The 14,470-nt window shown below is 33.6% G+C and overlaps 1 protein-coding gene across 1 annotated transcript in view; it reads right to left on the reverse strand.

Annotated features, from left to right (window-relative positions):
• LOC123561278 (uncharacterized) overlaps window positions 1–7,578 on the reverse strand; it is a 28,621-nt gene extending 21,043 nt beyond the window's left edge. The window contains exon 1 of the mRNA XM_045353529.2: window positions 7,058–7,578. Within this exon, the coding sequence (XP_045209464.2) occupies window positions 7,058–7,445 (388 nt within the window). The 5' untranslated portion in view covers window positions 7,446–7,578. The remainder of the gene's footprint in view (window positions 1–7,057) is intronic.
• Window positions 7,579–14,470: the final 6,892 nt, after the last annotated feature.

Raw genomic sequence — 14,470 nt, forward strand, 5'->3', positions numbered from 1 at the left:
CGCTACAGAAAGCCACACATTGTTTTGAAAAAAATAAACACAATGCTCCAATTCTACAGAACCAGTACTGGCTCTCTCGGCTGACACTCCACAGAAATAGTACTGGCTATCTAGAATGTCCTTAAAAAATGTAAAAATCACTGATGTCTCAATTTAATCATTTTGATATGTCACAAAAAAGCATGCTTTTGTCGCAGAACTAATGGTAGTCCAAAGAATAGGACATTTCGGGACAGCATGATAACTTTTGACTGTCGCTGTCTCCGTCATGTCCAAACTTATTCTGCATTTTTCTGTTAAGAAATCCTCGATGAAATCTGTTGGGAATGTTTTCTGGTACATGTACAAAGTACTAGTATTTGTAATAATTACATCTCTGATACTGTAAACCTAGAAATGTTCACGGATACTATGTTTCGCGTTTTTCTAAACGTGGACATTTTCGCGGATACAAATATTCGCGAAACCATATCCATCGCGAATCCCGCGAAAATGAAGTCGCTAGTGAACATATTTAGTATACTAGGGTAAGTGTCATGGCATAGTTGCATTGATAGTATTCTCGAAAACGTTCAGTTTTTGTACCCTTTAATTATAATGTACCCCAATCATTTTCATCCATATCAACGGTTATTATTATACCAGATTTATACAGCGCCCTTTTCATGATAAACACGTTCAAAGGCGCTTTACAAATAGGAAACTTAGCCAAAAATCATCCTCTACTAGTACAGACACAGAGCGATCTGACCAGAGGTACAGCGTGAGATAAAGCCCCCAGAACAGATAGAGAGAAATTCTTTTTAGATACAGACTTTTTCACACACCCGATTATTTACAGTCAGTAAATTGCTGTTATTACACTGTCATTTGTTTGCCATTTAAAGGCTATAAAGCAGTATCATTTGTTAGGCAATTAAACCACTCTTAGCAGAAATAGACACAATATTTTACATACAAATAATATATCGCATTGGCTGCCGACTACAAATTACATATGTCGTTCGATAGATGTTTCTGTTTTTATCCCCTGTTTGCTTGATGGATCGATATTGAAAAGGCTGTTACATCTACAGAAATAACTTGTCAATAAATTGAGTTAATGTGGACTTGTGCACTCATTTTATACAGTTATGGTACTGGAATAGTGATCTATTTAAGCTGAAGCTAGAATCTTTCGCGTTTTTGTTAGATCAGAGTTTTTCGCGGCTATTTAATTTCACGGAAATATACTATCCACGAAAGGCGCTAATCTAAAAAGCGCGAAAACATTTCTAGGTTTACAGTAATGAATTTATGTTGACATTAAAGCATAAACTTGCCTGGCTGACATTTTATGAATGTATATTTTGTGTTTTGTTTCTGCAATTTAGTGTCATCGGCAGTCTGCTGTTTATTGAAAGGCAGTGGCTATGATTACAGTACCGTAATCCTAGCCTCCAATTCTAGGATTATGGAAGTTCCGTATTCCTAGACAACCCTATGAGGATAGGCTAGGATTACGGAAGTATTAACTATTTAAGAGGCATCAAAATGTATGTTAGGACATGCACAAATAATGTTATTGTAAACTTATTTATTTCACTTAAAATAGCGTTTTTTGATGCACGCCCTATTATTTCGTGTTATCGATCCGCCATTTTGGGTTAAGATAATCTTAAAGAAACAGGCGAAATCAACACCCGTTTTTCTTTCCAAAACCATACTAAATATATATATATTTTTTTGAAAATTGGCAGACAAACGAAGAATTATATTCTTAATAATAGCTCAAAAGCATTTTAAAAAACATTCTATACTTTAAATTTTATTTGATTTTGCCTGTCACTTTAGATTTCCGCGCATATAGAATCAGGTGAAATCAACACCCGTATATGTTTTTGTATTACGTTTTCACTATTTTAAGTGAAATAAGTAAGTTTACAACATCATTTATGCATGTCTTAACATATATTTGATGCCTCTTAAATACTTCCATAAACCTAGCCTATAGCTATCCTCAAAGGGTTGTCTACAAATACGGAACCTGCGTAATCCTAGAATCGGAGGCTAGGATTACTGTAATTGTAGCCATTGTCTTATTGAAACTACTGTCTGGGTACATATCTCCTAGCACCTGTCACATCATATTTTCGAAGATTTAAGTCTTACTTAAAAATATGAATTAAATTCAACCCATTTGGAGCCTCTACATGAATATTAATGTTTAATTTATTAAAGCAAACAAGTCTGACCAGTATATTATGACTTTTTTTGGATTTTTTAATGTCTTCGTTTTCAGTAAAATGCAGATACGGGTTAGTCATAGAGGGATGACAACTATAAAATATCAGATATCATAAAATAAGCCAATAAGCCAAATGAGCATTGCTAGCCCTGGCCATTATAAATTAATAGCCACTTTTTTTTTTCAGGGAAAAAATTAAGACAAACTTGGGGCACGCGTTATTCGCTTTTCGCAAATTTCAATAAAAAACATAAAACAGGGTATTTATAACTATTTAATCCTTTTTTTTTTCATGAAAATCTTAAACACACTTTATTTTTCAATTATCATTATTCATGTTTATCATAGGCTTTGAATAATCATACATTTATGCATATCTTCAGTTCAGGGCTTCCATTAGGGCTCAATTTCATGGAGTCAGGCCTGCCTAACATTCAGATTTTGGAGTCCCTCTTAAATCTTCTTGGGAGTCCTACGTACATTTTGTAGTATCACTTTGTACAATGACCTTCAATATCATCATAATAATCATTACTATCATCATCATAATATTCATTACTATCATCATCATATCTAATTGGTTCAAAACAATGTGTAAAATAATAGAATTTAGACAAAAGGGCCACTAGAATAGAATGAATGATGAAAAAAAATTTTTTAACAAAGAATATTTTTTATTAAATTTGTTTTATTATACCAACAGTCAGCATTTTATTAAAATCAACAGACTTACTGTTGTTCAGCTACATAATGAAAATCCACTTTAAACAAGAGCTGTTTAATGGTGACAAATGCCCCCGCAGCGCCTTGACCTTTGACCCCAAAGTCAGTAGGGGTCGTGTACTCAATAAGTACGTTCAGCATGTGAAGTTTGAAGGTCCTGGGTGCAGTGGTTCGCGAGTAAAGTGCCTTCATGCAAAAAATTAACGTTGTGACGAACGAACGGACGGACAGTTGAAAACTAATATGCTCCCTTCGGGGGCATAAAAATCTAAAGTACATTTTACTTGGAGTAGAATTGTCAAATTACGCCATTCACCTGGCAATACCCAACCACTTAACTTTCATCTCACATCAAAGAAAATCAATAAAGGAAACTTTTGCCTACACGCCTATTGAAGGCTAGCTGCCATGTGATGGTGTTTATTTCAGGCTATCCATCAAAATGTGACAGAGATATCAGTTCTTAATAGGAGACAAACTGAATGTTTTTTCTTTTCTAAAAAATACTGTAAAAGTAGGATTAACGAAAATCCAAAGTATTAGTAGCAAATTTATTACTGATCGAAAAAAAAAATGTTTTAATTTAAACTGGATGTGAAATGTCATTTGCTAGAAGAATATTGTTACTGAGATATTGTGCTGAAATTATCGATATATTTTCCAGAAATATTGAATTTGTCTTCCGTCTTCGGAGCTTGTTCGAGCCAATGCATGTAATGTTTTATTGTTGGTGATGATAATTGTTTCTTTAAACTTCTATGCGATAAACAGTGCACACATGTGGATCAATCAGTGAAGTATACCGCATATGCGTGTTGGCGATAAACAAATCAATTAAGCGTGTTAAGGTCACCGTTCCGTAGTCGGGGGTGTAACTGTTTCAAGTTATCGCAGTTCATAACCCATTTGAGTTATTGCTTATACTTTCATAACTTGTTTCAGTTATCATAAAATATTACAAAGCCCTCCTGTGCCAATTCCTTATTTTGAATGAGACTAATGCAATTATTTCCTGAATCCTTGAACTTTTACCTTTCCAGCTATGCAGTAAAAATTTTTTACGCAAAAGTTTTAAAGCTATAAAACTCTTAACATCCCATTATGCTTATCAGGTCATGATCAGACTAAAAGAGAATTTGATTAACCACAGTTTGCTACTAATTTCACTTTAAAGGTCACTTTGTGAGAACAGCAAAAAGACTTTTTTTTGAATAATTTAACTGAGTTTACTATATTTTATAACTAATACAGGTTATAAAATGCTTGAAAAAGTAACTGAAATAGGTTATATAACTTAAAACAGTTACACCCCTGACAGTTTAGAGGGGGTAATTATGCCTCTGGGCAAATACACTTCCTGCTACCGACTTCGCACGTTTTTGCCAATAAGACAATTTTTGGCAATATATTTTTTTTGCATCATTTTTATAAATTAATTGCCATTTTCTATCGCCAAAATTGCGTTTTAATCGACATTTGAATAAAATAATCGACAGATGGTAATAATGTCGGTTCACAGCGGGAGCACTGCAAATGAGTAAGGCTAATCTAATGGCTACTAGTTGACAGCCTGTTTAAGCCTGTAGTAATGCGTTGTTGGGAGCTGGTAAAAGTTCTGCAGAATGGTGATCTAGAGAGTTTGTACCAGTTCTTTGTCCGCGGCCTTTTCAGATAGGAAGTGGCTATTCCTACGGTCCCGTAAGAATAGCCTCACAGGCTATTCCTACGGCTCTAAAGACAGTTTTGTAAGTCCATCATGTATTGCAATGTACTGAATTAATTCAACTGGTATATTTTCGAACACATTGTTTACTTTTCAGTATCACATCCAGAGGAAGTGAGTTCGATTTGTTATAATTGCATATCAGTTTTCAACTTTATCCAAATGATATTCAAAATAAACTTAAAATAATGACATATTTATTAGGGGTGGGCGATATACCGCGGTAGACCGGTTATTGCGATGTTTTCCCTGACGATACGATATTGCGATATGATTTTCGAATACCGGTTATTTTATAACATTAAGTAACACTAACGTAAACCAAGAAGATTCACAAAAAAATCCTTTTCTTGCCAGCACGATTCAACTTTGTTTTCATTTTTCTCCTTTCATTTCCGGTGCAGGTAGCAGACTGGTTTACAGCTATTTTACGGACCCAATTCCACATAATAAAACCAATAAGAAAATTTAGATAAATATAATTTCGTATTTGTCAGCGACTCATTAGTAATTTTTCTATCAACTAGAATTTATTATTCATACAACAGCTATACCATTTTCCTCGTTTATAGTCGGTGAATTGAGCAACCTGTGTTATATGATTGTATCCGTAAACCGAATGTAGTGCCGCACAATAAACTAAATAATATTTTGACGCAGTCTACTTTCGCTTTTGAATATCCGGTAATCGGCGTAATAGCATTTTGGTTTTAAGCTTGCTCTTTGATCTGAAATTGTTTACTGGTATTTTTATTTATTGAGAGGGTCGAGCAAACACTCGTGTTGTTGATACTAGTCATTTTACTCATTTTTAATTGAATAAATTTGAAAAAAAAAACAGTATGATTTGTCATGTTTTTGTTCATTAAATAACTGGTACAATATATCGCAGTATATTGCAATATTCACATACAATATTGCAATATATCGCAATACCAATTTTCGTGGCAATACTCACCCCTAATATTTATTACTCACACTATTATCATTACATTCATTGATTTGTTGCATATATCTATACATATATATCATTTCGATGACGACAATATTACACATAGACATAAATTAGCCTTTTCCATTATTCGAAATCATGTACTTCCTGTTCTCTCGATGTGATATCCCCACGACTTACGTTTTCGACGGACATACGTTTTCGACGATGTCAGTATTTCCGGTTAATTTGCATATCCCGCGCATGTAAAGTGGTGATCACGTGGTATGTTGGTAGAATAAACAAAGTTCTACTAGTGTCCACATTTTATAACTTAATCAAATAAAAATGGAAAGTAAAATGATAAATTAATATCAACATACCGTTTTATACATCTTTTGTTTAATCCCAAAACTGGTACTTGAGTGGCACTCTCATTTAATCACTTAGAAGCATGAAAATAGTTTAGATGTTCGTCTGCAGACACGGCCATCTTTGTTGTTATTGGTCGTGTCATGCTTTTAAAAAACCTATACCGTACAGTAAAAATATCACGATCTGATTTAGATGACTCCCTTGCAGAATAAACTAAGAACGTCAAAGCCATTCTTTAAGATACATGTACTTACATTGCAAATGCTAATTGTTAACAATTCAGGCAGAAATTGATAAAAAAAATCCCATCTACATTGTTAAATGGGTGTTACTTAATAAATGTTATGGTTGGGTGCAAAGATCTATATGAGTAACACGGAGCAGAGCCGATTTATGCAAGGTGCCCAAAGTTTAACAATCAATTATATTTAATAAATGAAAATTTGAATAGGACTTACCAATAACTCACTGAAAATATATTAAATACCGTTGAATACGGTCAAAACGTTGATAAAATGCATAACAATAACTGTTTCTCATGATAGGTGATGCTTTGTACTAAGTTCAATGTACGGTATAGATTTTTAGTGTGATTGGCGGGTACCGTCGAATACGTAAGTCGCAAAGTGCGCGCAGGTGTTTTCAACCAACTTCCGTTTTTATCCGAATAGAACTTGCAAAAATCAGATTTCCGGATAAAAACCACACACAAAGTGAAGGTCTTGTATTGTTTTGTCACTTGACAAGTAGGCAATTTAATTATTCTCCTTTCCTATTTTTGGCAATCGTATGATTCCTTGCGTCGTCGAAAACCGATGTCACGGGGATACTGAAAAGTAAACAATTTGTTCGCAAATATACCATAAAAAATTTGAATTAATTCAGTACAATGCAATTCAAGATGGACATAAAAAACTGTCTTTAGAGCCGTAGGAATTGCCACCTGCGGGCTATTTCACTATTCTTACGGGAGAGCCATAGGAATAGCCTGTGAGGCTATTCTTATGGGACCGTAGGAATAGCCACTTCCTTTCAGATATTGTACCAACATCCATGCTGTAAATTTCTTTCAATGTACCTTTTCCTCTAACCAGAGGTGGCTCTTTATTTGGTGTGAGATGCCTCTGTGGTGCTTGAGAAACATCTTCATCATTATTAAAGCTGTTTTCATCTAAAGCCTCTGTTGTTCCATGTGCTGGAGCGTCTCCTACTGTTAGTGCCGTCTCCTCATTTCTCTTTGTACACTTTTCACACTTTTCATTATTCTTCAATTTTAATAAACTCTTGCGTGCTTTTCTCACTGCTTCCCAGTGACCTACGATGTTAAATGTGCTCTTTGACTTTGTAAATTTAACTCCAAATTCTTTTTCTACTCTAACAAACTTTGCAGCTAGTTTTTCTGGGTCGAAACTTTCAACAAATTCTGGGGTCAGTCGGGCAGTGGCTGCAGCAAAAACCCCAACCATTGTTATTCAGATAAAACATTTATCAAAAAATAACAATTTACTGTCATTCTAAATGAGGCTTCTTAACGTTTTTTCAGTGTCAATGTTATCTTTTCTTATTTTTTTTTTCGACACCGGAAGTAGAAATTAGAGGTGTTTGGTTATAATTGAGCGAATATTGACCAGCCCATAAAGTATGGAATCCTGGTGCGACATGCTTTTTGCTATTTGCTTTTTGCACCGGGATTCCATATTATGCAGTTATGTACATGTTACAAAATACTACACCCAAAACGCAAAAAGCAAGAAGCAAAACACAAACAGCAAAAAGCAAGAACCAAGACGCAAAAATACCAAAAAATCAAAACGCTAAAAGAATGAAACATAATTGCATAGGGATTTCGTAAAATGCAGCCGATCACACTTCTATAGAAATTCAAAATACTACCAATTGTATATTTTTAAAGATGCTTTACGTTGATGTCTTGTGTTGTTGTACTTTCTGGTCCTTAGGGATCAGCATATGTGTTATAGAGTTCCGCTTAAGCCGGTGCTAGGGGGCGTAAGAGGTGTTGCACGTTTCATTACATCTCATGAACAGACTCTATCAAACTGTGTCTGCTATTATTCTTCTTGGTTGCATTCTTTGCTTTCAAAGGATCTTTTTACAGAGTTTATTATTATAGCTATAGGCATATATTTAAAAAAAAAGGAAACTAGAGCGCAAAAGACAAATTATTATTAATAGCAAAACGCAAGAAGCAAAACATAAATGCAAAAAGCAAAACGCAGAAAGCAAATAGCAAACTGCAAAAAACATGTCGCACCGGGATTCCATAATATGATCTATCTATCTATCTATCTATCTATCTACATCTGTAAGTGGTGATGTCAAGCTTGACCATTATACGTATCACGGTGCGCAAGAATAAAAGAGAAATGGAAAGTAAAGTATGAAAAGACTCGGACAAGTGCAATATATACACTTTTTTGGGGCAGTTTTACATCTGTATTAAACGATTACAAGTGTCAGTGAGTGAATCCTTCCAACAAAACAAAGAAAACACCTTAAATTGATAAGGAAGCATTTATTTATCTGCTATTCAGTCAAAAAAGGAAGGCTTGGAAGCAATACTTTATGGGTCAAACAAAACAAAATTATCAAACGTACCCTGCTAAAAGAAATAAAGCAACAAAGATTTGCCGGTAATCAAAGTTAAATTTTGAGCGTCTTCTTGCAAAGAACATTTTGGGATTACGTCCGCTCACAGTCAAAAACTCGTAGTGAGAACAGAGGATGGATCATTATTAACTTCTGACCGACAAAAAGCAGAACTTTTGGACTCATTTTTTCAAGTGTCTTCACCGATGAGGATCTGGATGATGTTCAAATTCTTGAAGATAGGGGGTTCATTGGCCCGTTGAATAGTATTAATATAAATGCATCTCTTGTAAAAAAAAATTTGACGCGTTAGGAACCAATAATTCTCCAGGTGTGGATCAACTTCACCCTTTGATGGTATTTTAACCTGTGAATAAAGACCACCTACCAATAAAGACCACATTTTGGCTCTCCCAAGGGTGGTCTTTATAGACAGGTTTGACTGTAATAGTAAATAATACTTATGATAAATACTTGGAATACCATCATGCGTATATAAAAGATAGACATCGAATAACACATTTAAGACTAATGGGTCAGTCACACTACACCGTATAGCGTTAACGGACGTCCAACGTATAACAAAATTTTCAATCCGTTCGTGTCCGTTCGCATGCGTTTCTCTTCCGTTTCTGCGGCGCCTGCGCTCCTTGTCCGGCGATTTTCGTTCCATCCGGTGGTAGGTTTTGAGCATGTTAAAAACTTGGAACGTACACCACCGGACAAAGTTGTCCGTTAGATGTACCGTAGCAATGCGCTGGTGTGCGTTTTGTCCGTTACTCGTGCGTTCCTTATTCTGTACTTGTCTGGTTCGCATCCGTTCTTGTCCGGTGGACCTGAATCACGGCCGGACTACTACTGGACATGCAAAGGATGTAACGTATGTTTAACGGATGATAACTGACAATACATTCGTCAAACGTTCGAAGAAGGTATTGTCAGTTTCTCATGAGTTGCGCTTACGTTTTACGCGGTACAAGTCCGTTACTAGTACGGTGATGTCCGTTAATTGAGCGTTGTTCGTCCCGTATATGTGCGTTGTTCTTGCGGTCATTGTGCGTTTTATGCGCCCATTACACCGATCGCGAGAGCACCGAGCAGCAGCGGGGGATGCCTATCGTCATCGGATAACTTTCTGTTGCAATTTTTTAATACGTTGGGCGTCCGTTATCACTATACGGTGTAGTGTGACTGACCCATTAAGTAGACATTTTTACAGTTGTCCAATTTACAAGAAAGTAAGATCTGCAATCTTCATCATTTGTTCAGTCGTGTTTCCTGCTACTTTATGATATAAAATGTTTACAAAAAAAATTGTACAAAACTCAGAAATGTGTATGGGTACTACGCGTTTCTTCTTATCATTTTTAATCTGTTTTGGTAACAGATTTTTTTTTTTGAAATTTTGACGATTGATCTTAAAAAGAATAATTATTCAGTGAGCTAGATTTATCTTGAGATGTTTCTTAACCCGCGTTGTTGTCCAGCTAAGACAGAGCTTTTAGCACAAGTATACATTTGATGAACATATTTCACATAAGGAAAGAGAGAAATTTTATTTTTTTCTAAACTCGATCCCTAGCTTTGGTTTATTTTGGTTAGACTTGATATAAATGAATCCTCAAAATTCAAGCAGTTTTAAAACTTGCCTTTGGTACCATATTGTATAGATAACTCAATATCTGTAAAATGGGAAAATGAAACTGGAAATTCTATAGAAATCGAAAGAAATACAAAACTTTCAAATATCATTACCATGTATCATTTTTAAAATCACCAAACATGCATTCCTGAAATGAATTTATCTCCTTGTGGTACACGTAATATTATCTTCCTAGAATAAACATCTAACAGAATATATATATGAGTAGTGAGACATGTCATAAAAATAATGCCCAAAATGAGACTGACAGCTTTTAAGCCACTTTTTTTTCAAAATCTCACTGAACAAGCAGTTTCCAATTGAAAACATATATACACTTGACATGTCATATAAACTTATTTCATTGAATGGCATTCAAACAGGATAAAAAGTTTCAAAAAGTTTCTGAAATGGTATCACTCTTAGTAAATCACAAATAAAAATAGATTTCTATGGTTGAGTGTACCATTACCTTTTATCTAAATTTGCAGTAGATTCTAATTAGTTCCAATGTTCAAACTATTGATGTAGCAATGTCCACTAAACAAATCATCAAGGTTTTCTGCTGAGACATGGAATGATTTATATTTTTGCAGTGGAAAAAAAGTTAAGTTATCTTTTTATTTTATTCTCTGATTTTCCTCTAAACTACATGTTATAGAATTAAAATGTATGCCTTGAAAAAAAAAAACATTGTATTAAGATTTAAGTAGGGAGCGGAATTTCATATAACCATGTAATTAGATTAGCTGAAGAGACTTATAAGCAAACAAACGAAATACACAAGTTTCTCTACAATCATTTTCCTTGAAACAATACAACGCAATGCAATGCAATGTAATGCGATGCGATGCGATGCGATACGATAAAGTGCAGTGCAGTGTAGTGCAATATAAGATGCGATTCTATGCGTGGCGACGTGACGCAATGCACGCAACGTAAAGCTACACAACACAACACAGTACAATACACGATACGAAACGAAACGATGAGATACGATACGATACAACTAGACATAACACAAAGAAAACTGTTGGCCCGAGATCCGAAGGGTTATTAGTTTTCAGTATTGCATTACCAACTTTTAGTAACATCGATCTATTGGAAAATCGATAAATTGGCCTATATAAACAAAGAAGGAAAAATATACTTAAACTTAAATAGAAAAAGTTCTATTTGGAAATCAAAAATTCGATACCCCACAAATTAAAGTTTAATTTATTCCGGATATTATGAATATTTAAAAAAAAAAATATTTTAATATTTGGTTGGTCCTTTTTGACTTTAAATAGACCCACCTCAGTTCATATAGACTCTGAAGGAAACGGGTAAAAAAAACTGACTTTTTCAAATTATAACAGATAAAATGAGATATTTTCCGCAAAAAATCAAAAATTCGATACCCCTAAAAATGTAGAAAAATTATTCAATTTTCGTTATGTGTAATTTGTTTTAAATTTTAGAATGGTTTGTTTGGTCCTTTTTGCATTTTAGTGTGTACAGTGAACATTTCTTAAAAATTTCCGGCTTTTTCCGCCGTCATCCGTAAGTACTCGGAAGCTGTTACGGAAAATATTGTCGTCTGCTAGTCTGACTTTGTCGGTACAAATTGTTATAGCTCAAAGCCTACTTCACATTAACAAAAAAAAAAAAAAAAAAAAAAAAAAAAAAAAAAAAAAAAAAAAATGTAATTAGACAATTTAAAACAAATTAATTGTTGAACTCAGAAACGCCGAAACCTAGATCCGCTGTCGTTTATTAAAATAACGCTATGGAGGATTTAGCGTTAAATATACAAATGTTTTTAATTTTCATCGCAAAATATACTTAAAGCAACTAATTCTCATGTGTTTTCGTAAAATACAGCCTGTCAGTAATTGAGTTTCAAAGCATTCTTAAGAAATATAACGATGATTAATTTATTTATTTATACCTATATTATTTTTTGTCAAACGATCTGGAGACTTTTTTTTATTGCGGTAGTGGTCCGGGTTCGATCTCCGACGCGGTCATCTTTTTTTCTTCATATGGGACTTTTTAATAATTTTTAAACAAAAAAAAAATCATTTTCTATTATTCATAATATGACCAAACTTTAATTTGAAAGATAGCCTTGATGAACTGATAATTCTGCTTCTTTCCGAACCTCCTTTGTATATATTATTCTGTATTCTTAAATTAATCAAAGATCTATAAAAATAAATGTATTATTATACTTCTTTGAATTAATGCATGTTTTTGGTAAATTCTTTAATCATTCGTTTTAAAAAATTGCGATATCTATTATTTGATTTAATTGTAACAAATATCTTAAAATTACCCTTTGACTTTTATTGTGTATTACAATATTGCCTAGGGTAAACAATATCCGTCAGGTGTTTCAAGGCGGTCATAAAAATATGTTACCCCATTTACTATAAGTGAAAGGTATTTTATGTTTTTAATGTGGTTTTTTGCGTTGTAATTTATGTCTTCACTTTCTCTGTCTTTATAAACTTTTCCCTTTCTCATAATTGTATTTATAACCATTCTTAACCTAATTGAATGAATCGTATGACATAGAAAGAACATACAAATTTAAAATCTTACCATGTTAACAGTTTTGTTCTAAATATCAACTGAGTAAAGAATCCTGGCTCAAATTTCACGAAAAATCTAAGATATACTTATTAAGTCGCATTCTAAAATTGAATATGAAATGTATTGTTTTTAAGATTTTTTTTTTCCCTTGAACAAGATTTCATAGTTAAATACTAGTATATATTGTCAGCATTACTTATTCGAGATCACGCAAAATGAAGTTTCAAAAGGCGATATAAGTAAACTAAATCCTAACATAATACTAATTACATATGAACCTTTCTATCTTCAATTGCGTACATTACTATAATTATGAAAGGTCAAACCAAAAATGTTACTGACTGAATGGCAGCAGTGCAGATCATGATCAGTCTGCACGATGTGAGCTGACATGATCTATGATTGCAAAGAAGAAACCAATTCGTTCCCAGCATGTTAAGAGTTAAATTTCCTTTAAAAGTATAATCTATTTCTAAATTTTTCATAAGCGAGCGGCTCAAATTTCGTTAACACAAAAATACTTTAGATATTGAAAAAAAAATCAATTTCTCTGAAGCTTCAAACTTAATTACTGACAAACTAATGTATGGAAATACATGAGAATTGCGTTTACACTTTACGATAAAATCGAAACGTGAGTGGTGATAGATTTTGAAATATTTTAAATCAAATGCTCATATCGCAATGTCATAATATGTGAAAGAAAGCCCGTATAAACCTTTCTAAAATTTAGATAACATATCATATCTGAATATTACTTATTTACAGACATTACTGTTGCGTCAAACTTTTATTTTCATAATATTAGCTGTCGACTGGTAAGCCATTCAGTAAGGATCTTATTTAATGAAATCAGAATAAAGTTGTTTTCGTAAGAGTTTGGCTTTAGACTGAACCAAAGACTAGTCACCACAGTTCAAAATGGACTAGCAGTTTATATAGAATGTCATGTAATAATTGTATCTAATTTCTAAAACTAATAACGAATCATATAACATGCAAATCAAACATAAAATAAAGTACATATAATCACAGTATGAGTTCAAGGACTAGCAATTTAAGTCCTGTGAGCATTGCACTTGGCCAATGTACTAAATATTTCCCCGAAAGAGATATAATAGGATTTAAGAGAGAAACAAGACACCTGTGCATAATGGATATTTTTCGTTTGTTTCAAAGGTCTGATATCAAAAGATCTGATATCAAAAGGTCTGATATCAAATTGACAATCAAAAGTCTGATACGCTTCAAAATCAAATAACACAATCATCTCGGGAATCAATAGATTTCATTCCAAAAAAAAAACCAACATTCAGTTACAATTTTTAAAATATGACAGAAAAAAACACAAGATCTGCAATGATTACCTTATCTCTCAAACGTATACTTACGAAGACACATTCGCCCGTTACCTCGATAATAAAGATACCGAAGATTCAAAGGATCCATACAGGGAAAAGTGACCCATCTGTAGTCATTATTTTAAATATACGGGGTTGAAAATCTTGTGAGAGTCGCCGGAAATTTTTAAAATTAGACAAAAGTGTCTGACATAAACTTTCGAATTTGCTGTATTTCCTATAGCGAAGGTGACACGCACCCTGAAATATAATGATTTTTATTGACAGAACAATTACATTTTGGTAGAGGGTACCAAAGGGG

Source organism: Mercenaria mercenaria, chromosome 10 (genome assembly GCF_021730395.1).
Source record: "Mercenaria mercenaria strain notata chromosome 10, MADL_Memer_1, whole genome shotgun sequence".
Taxonomy (NCBI): domain Eukaryota; kingdom Metazoa; phylum Mollusca; class Bivalvia; order Venerida; family Veneridae; genus Mercenaria; species Mercenaria mercenaria.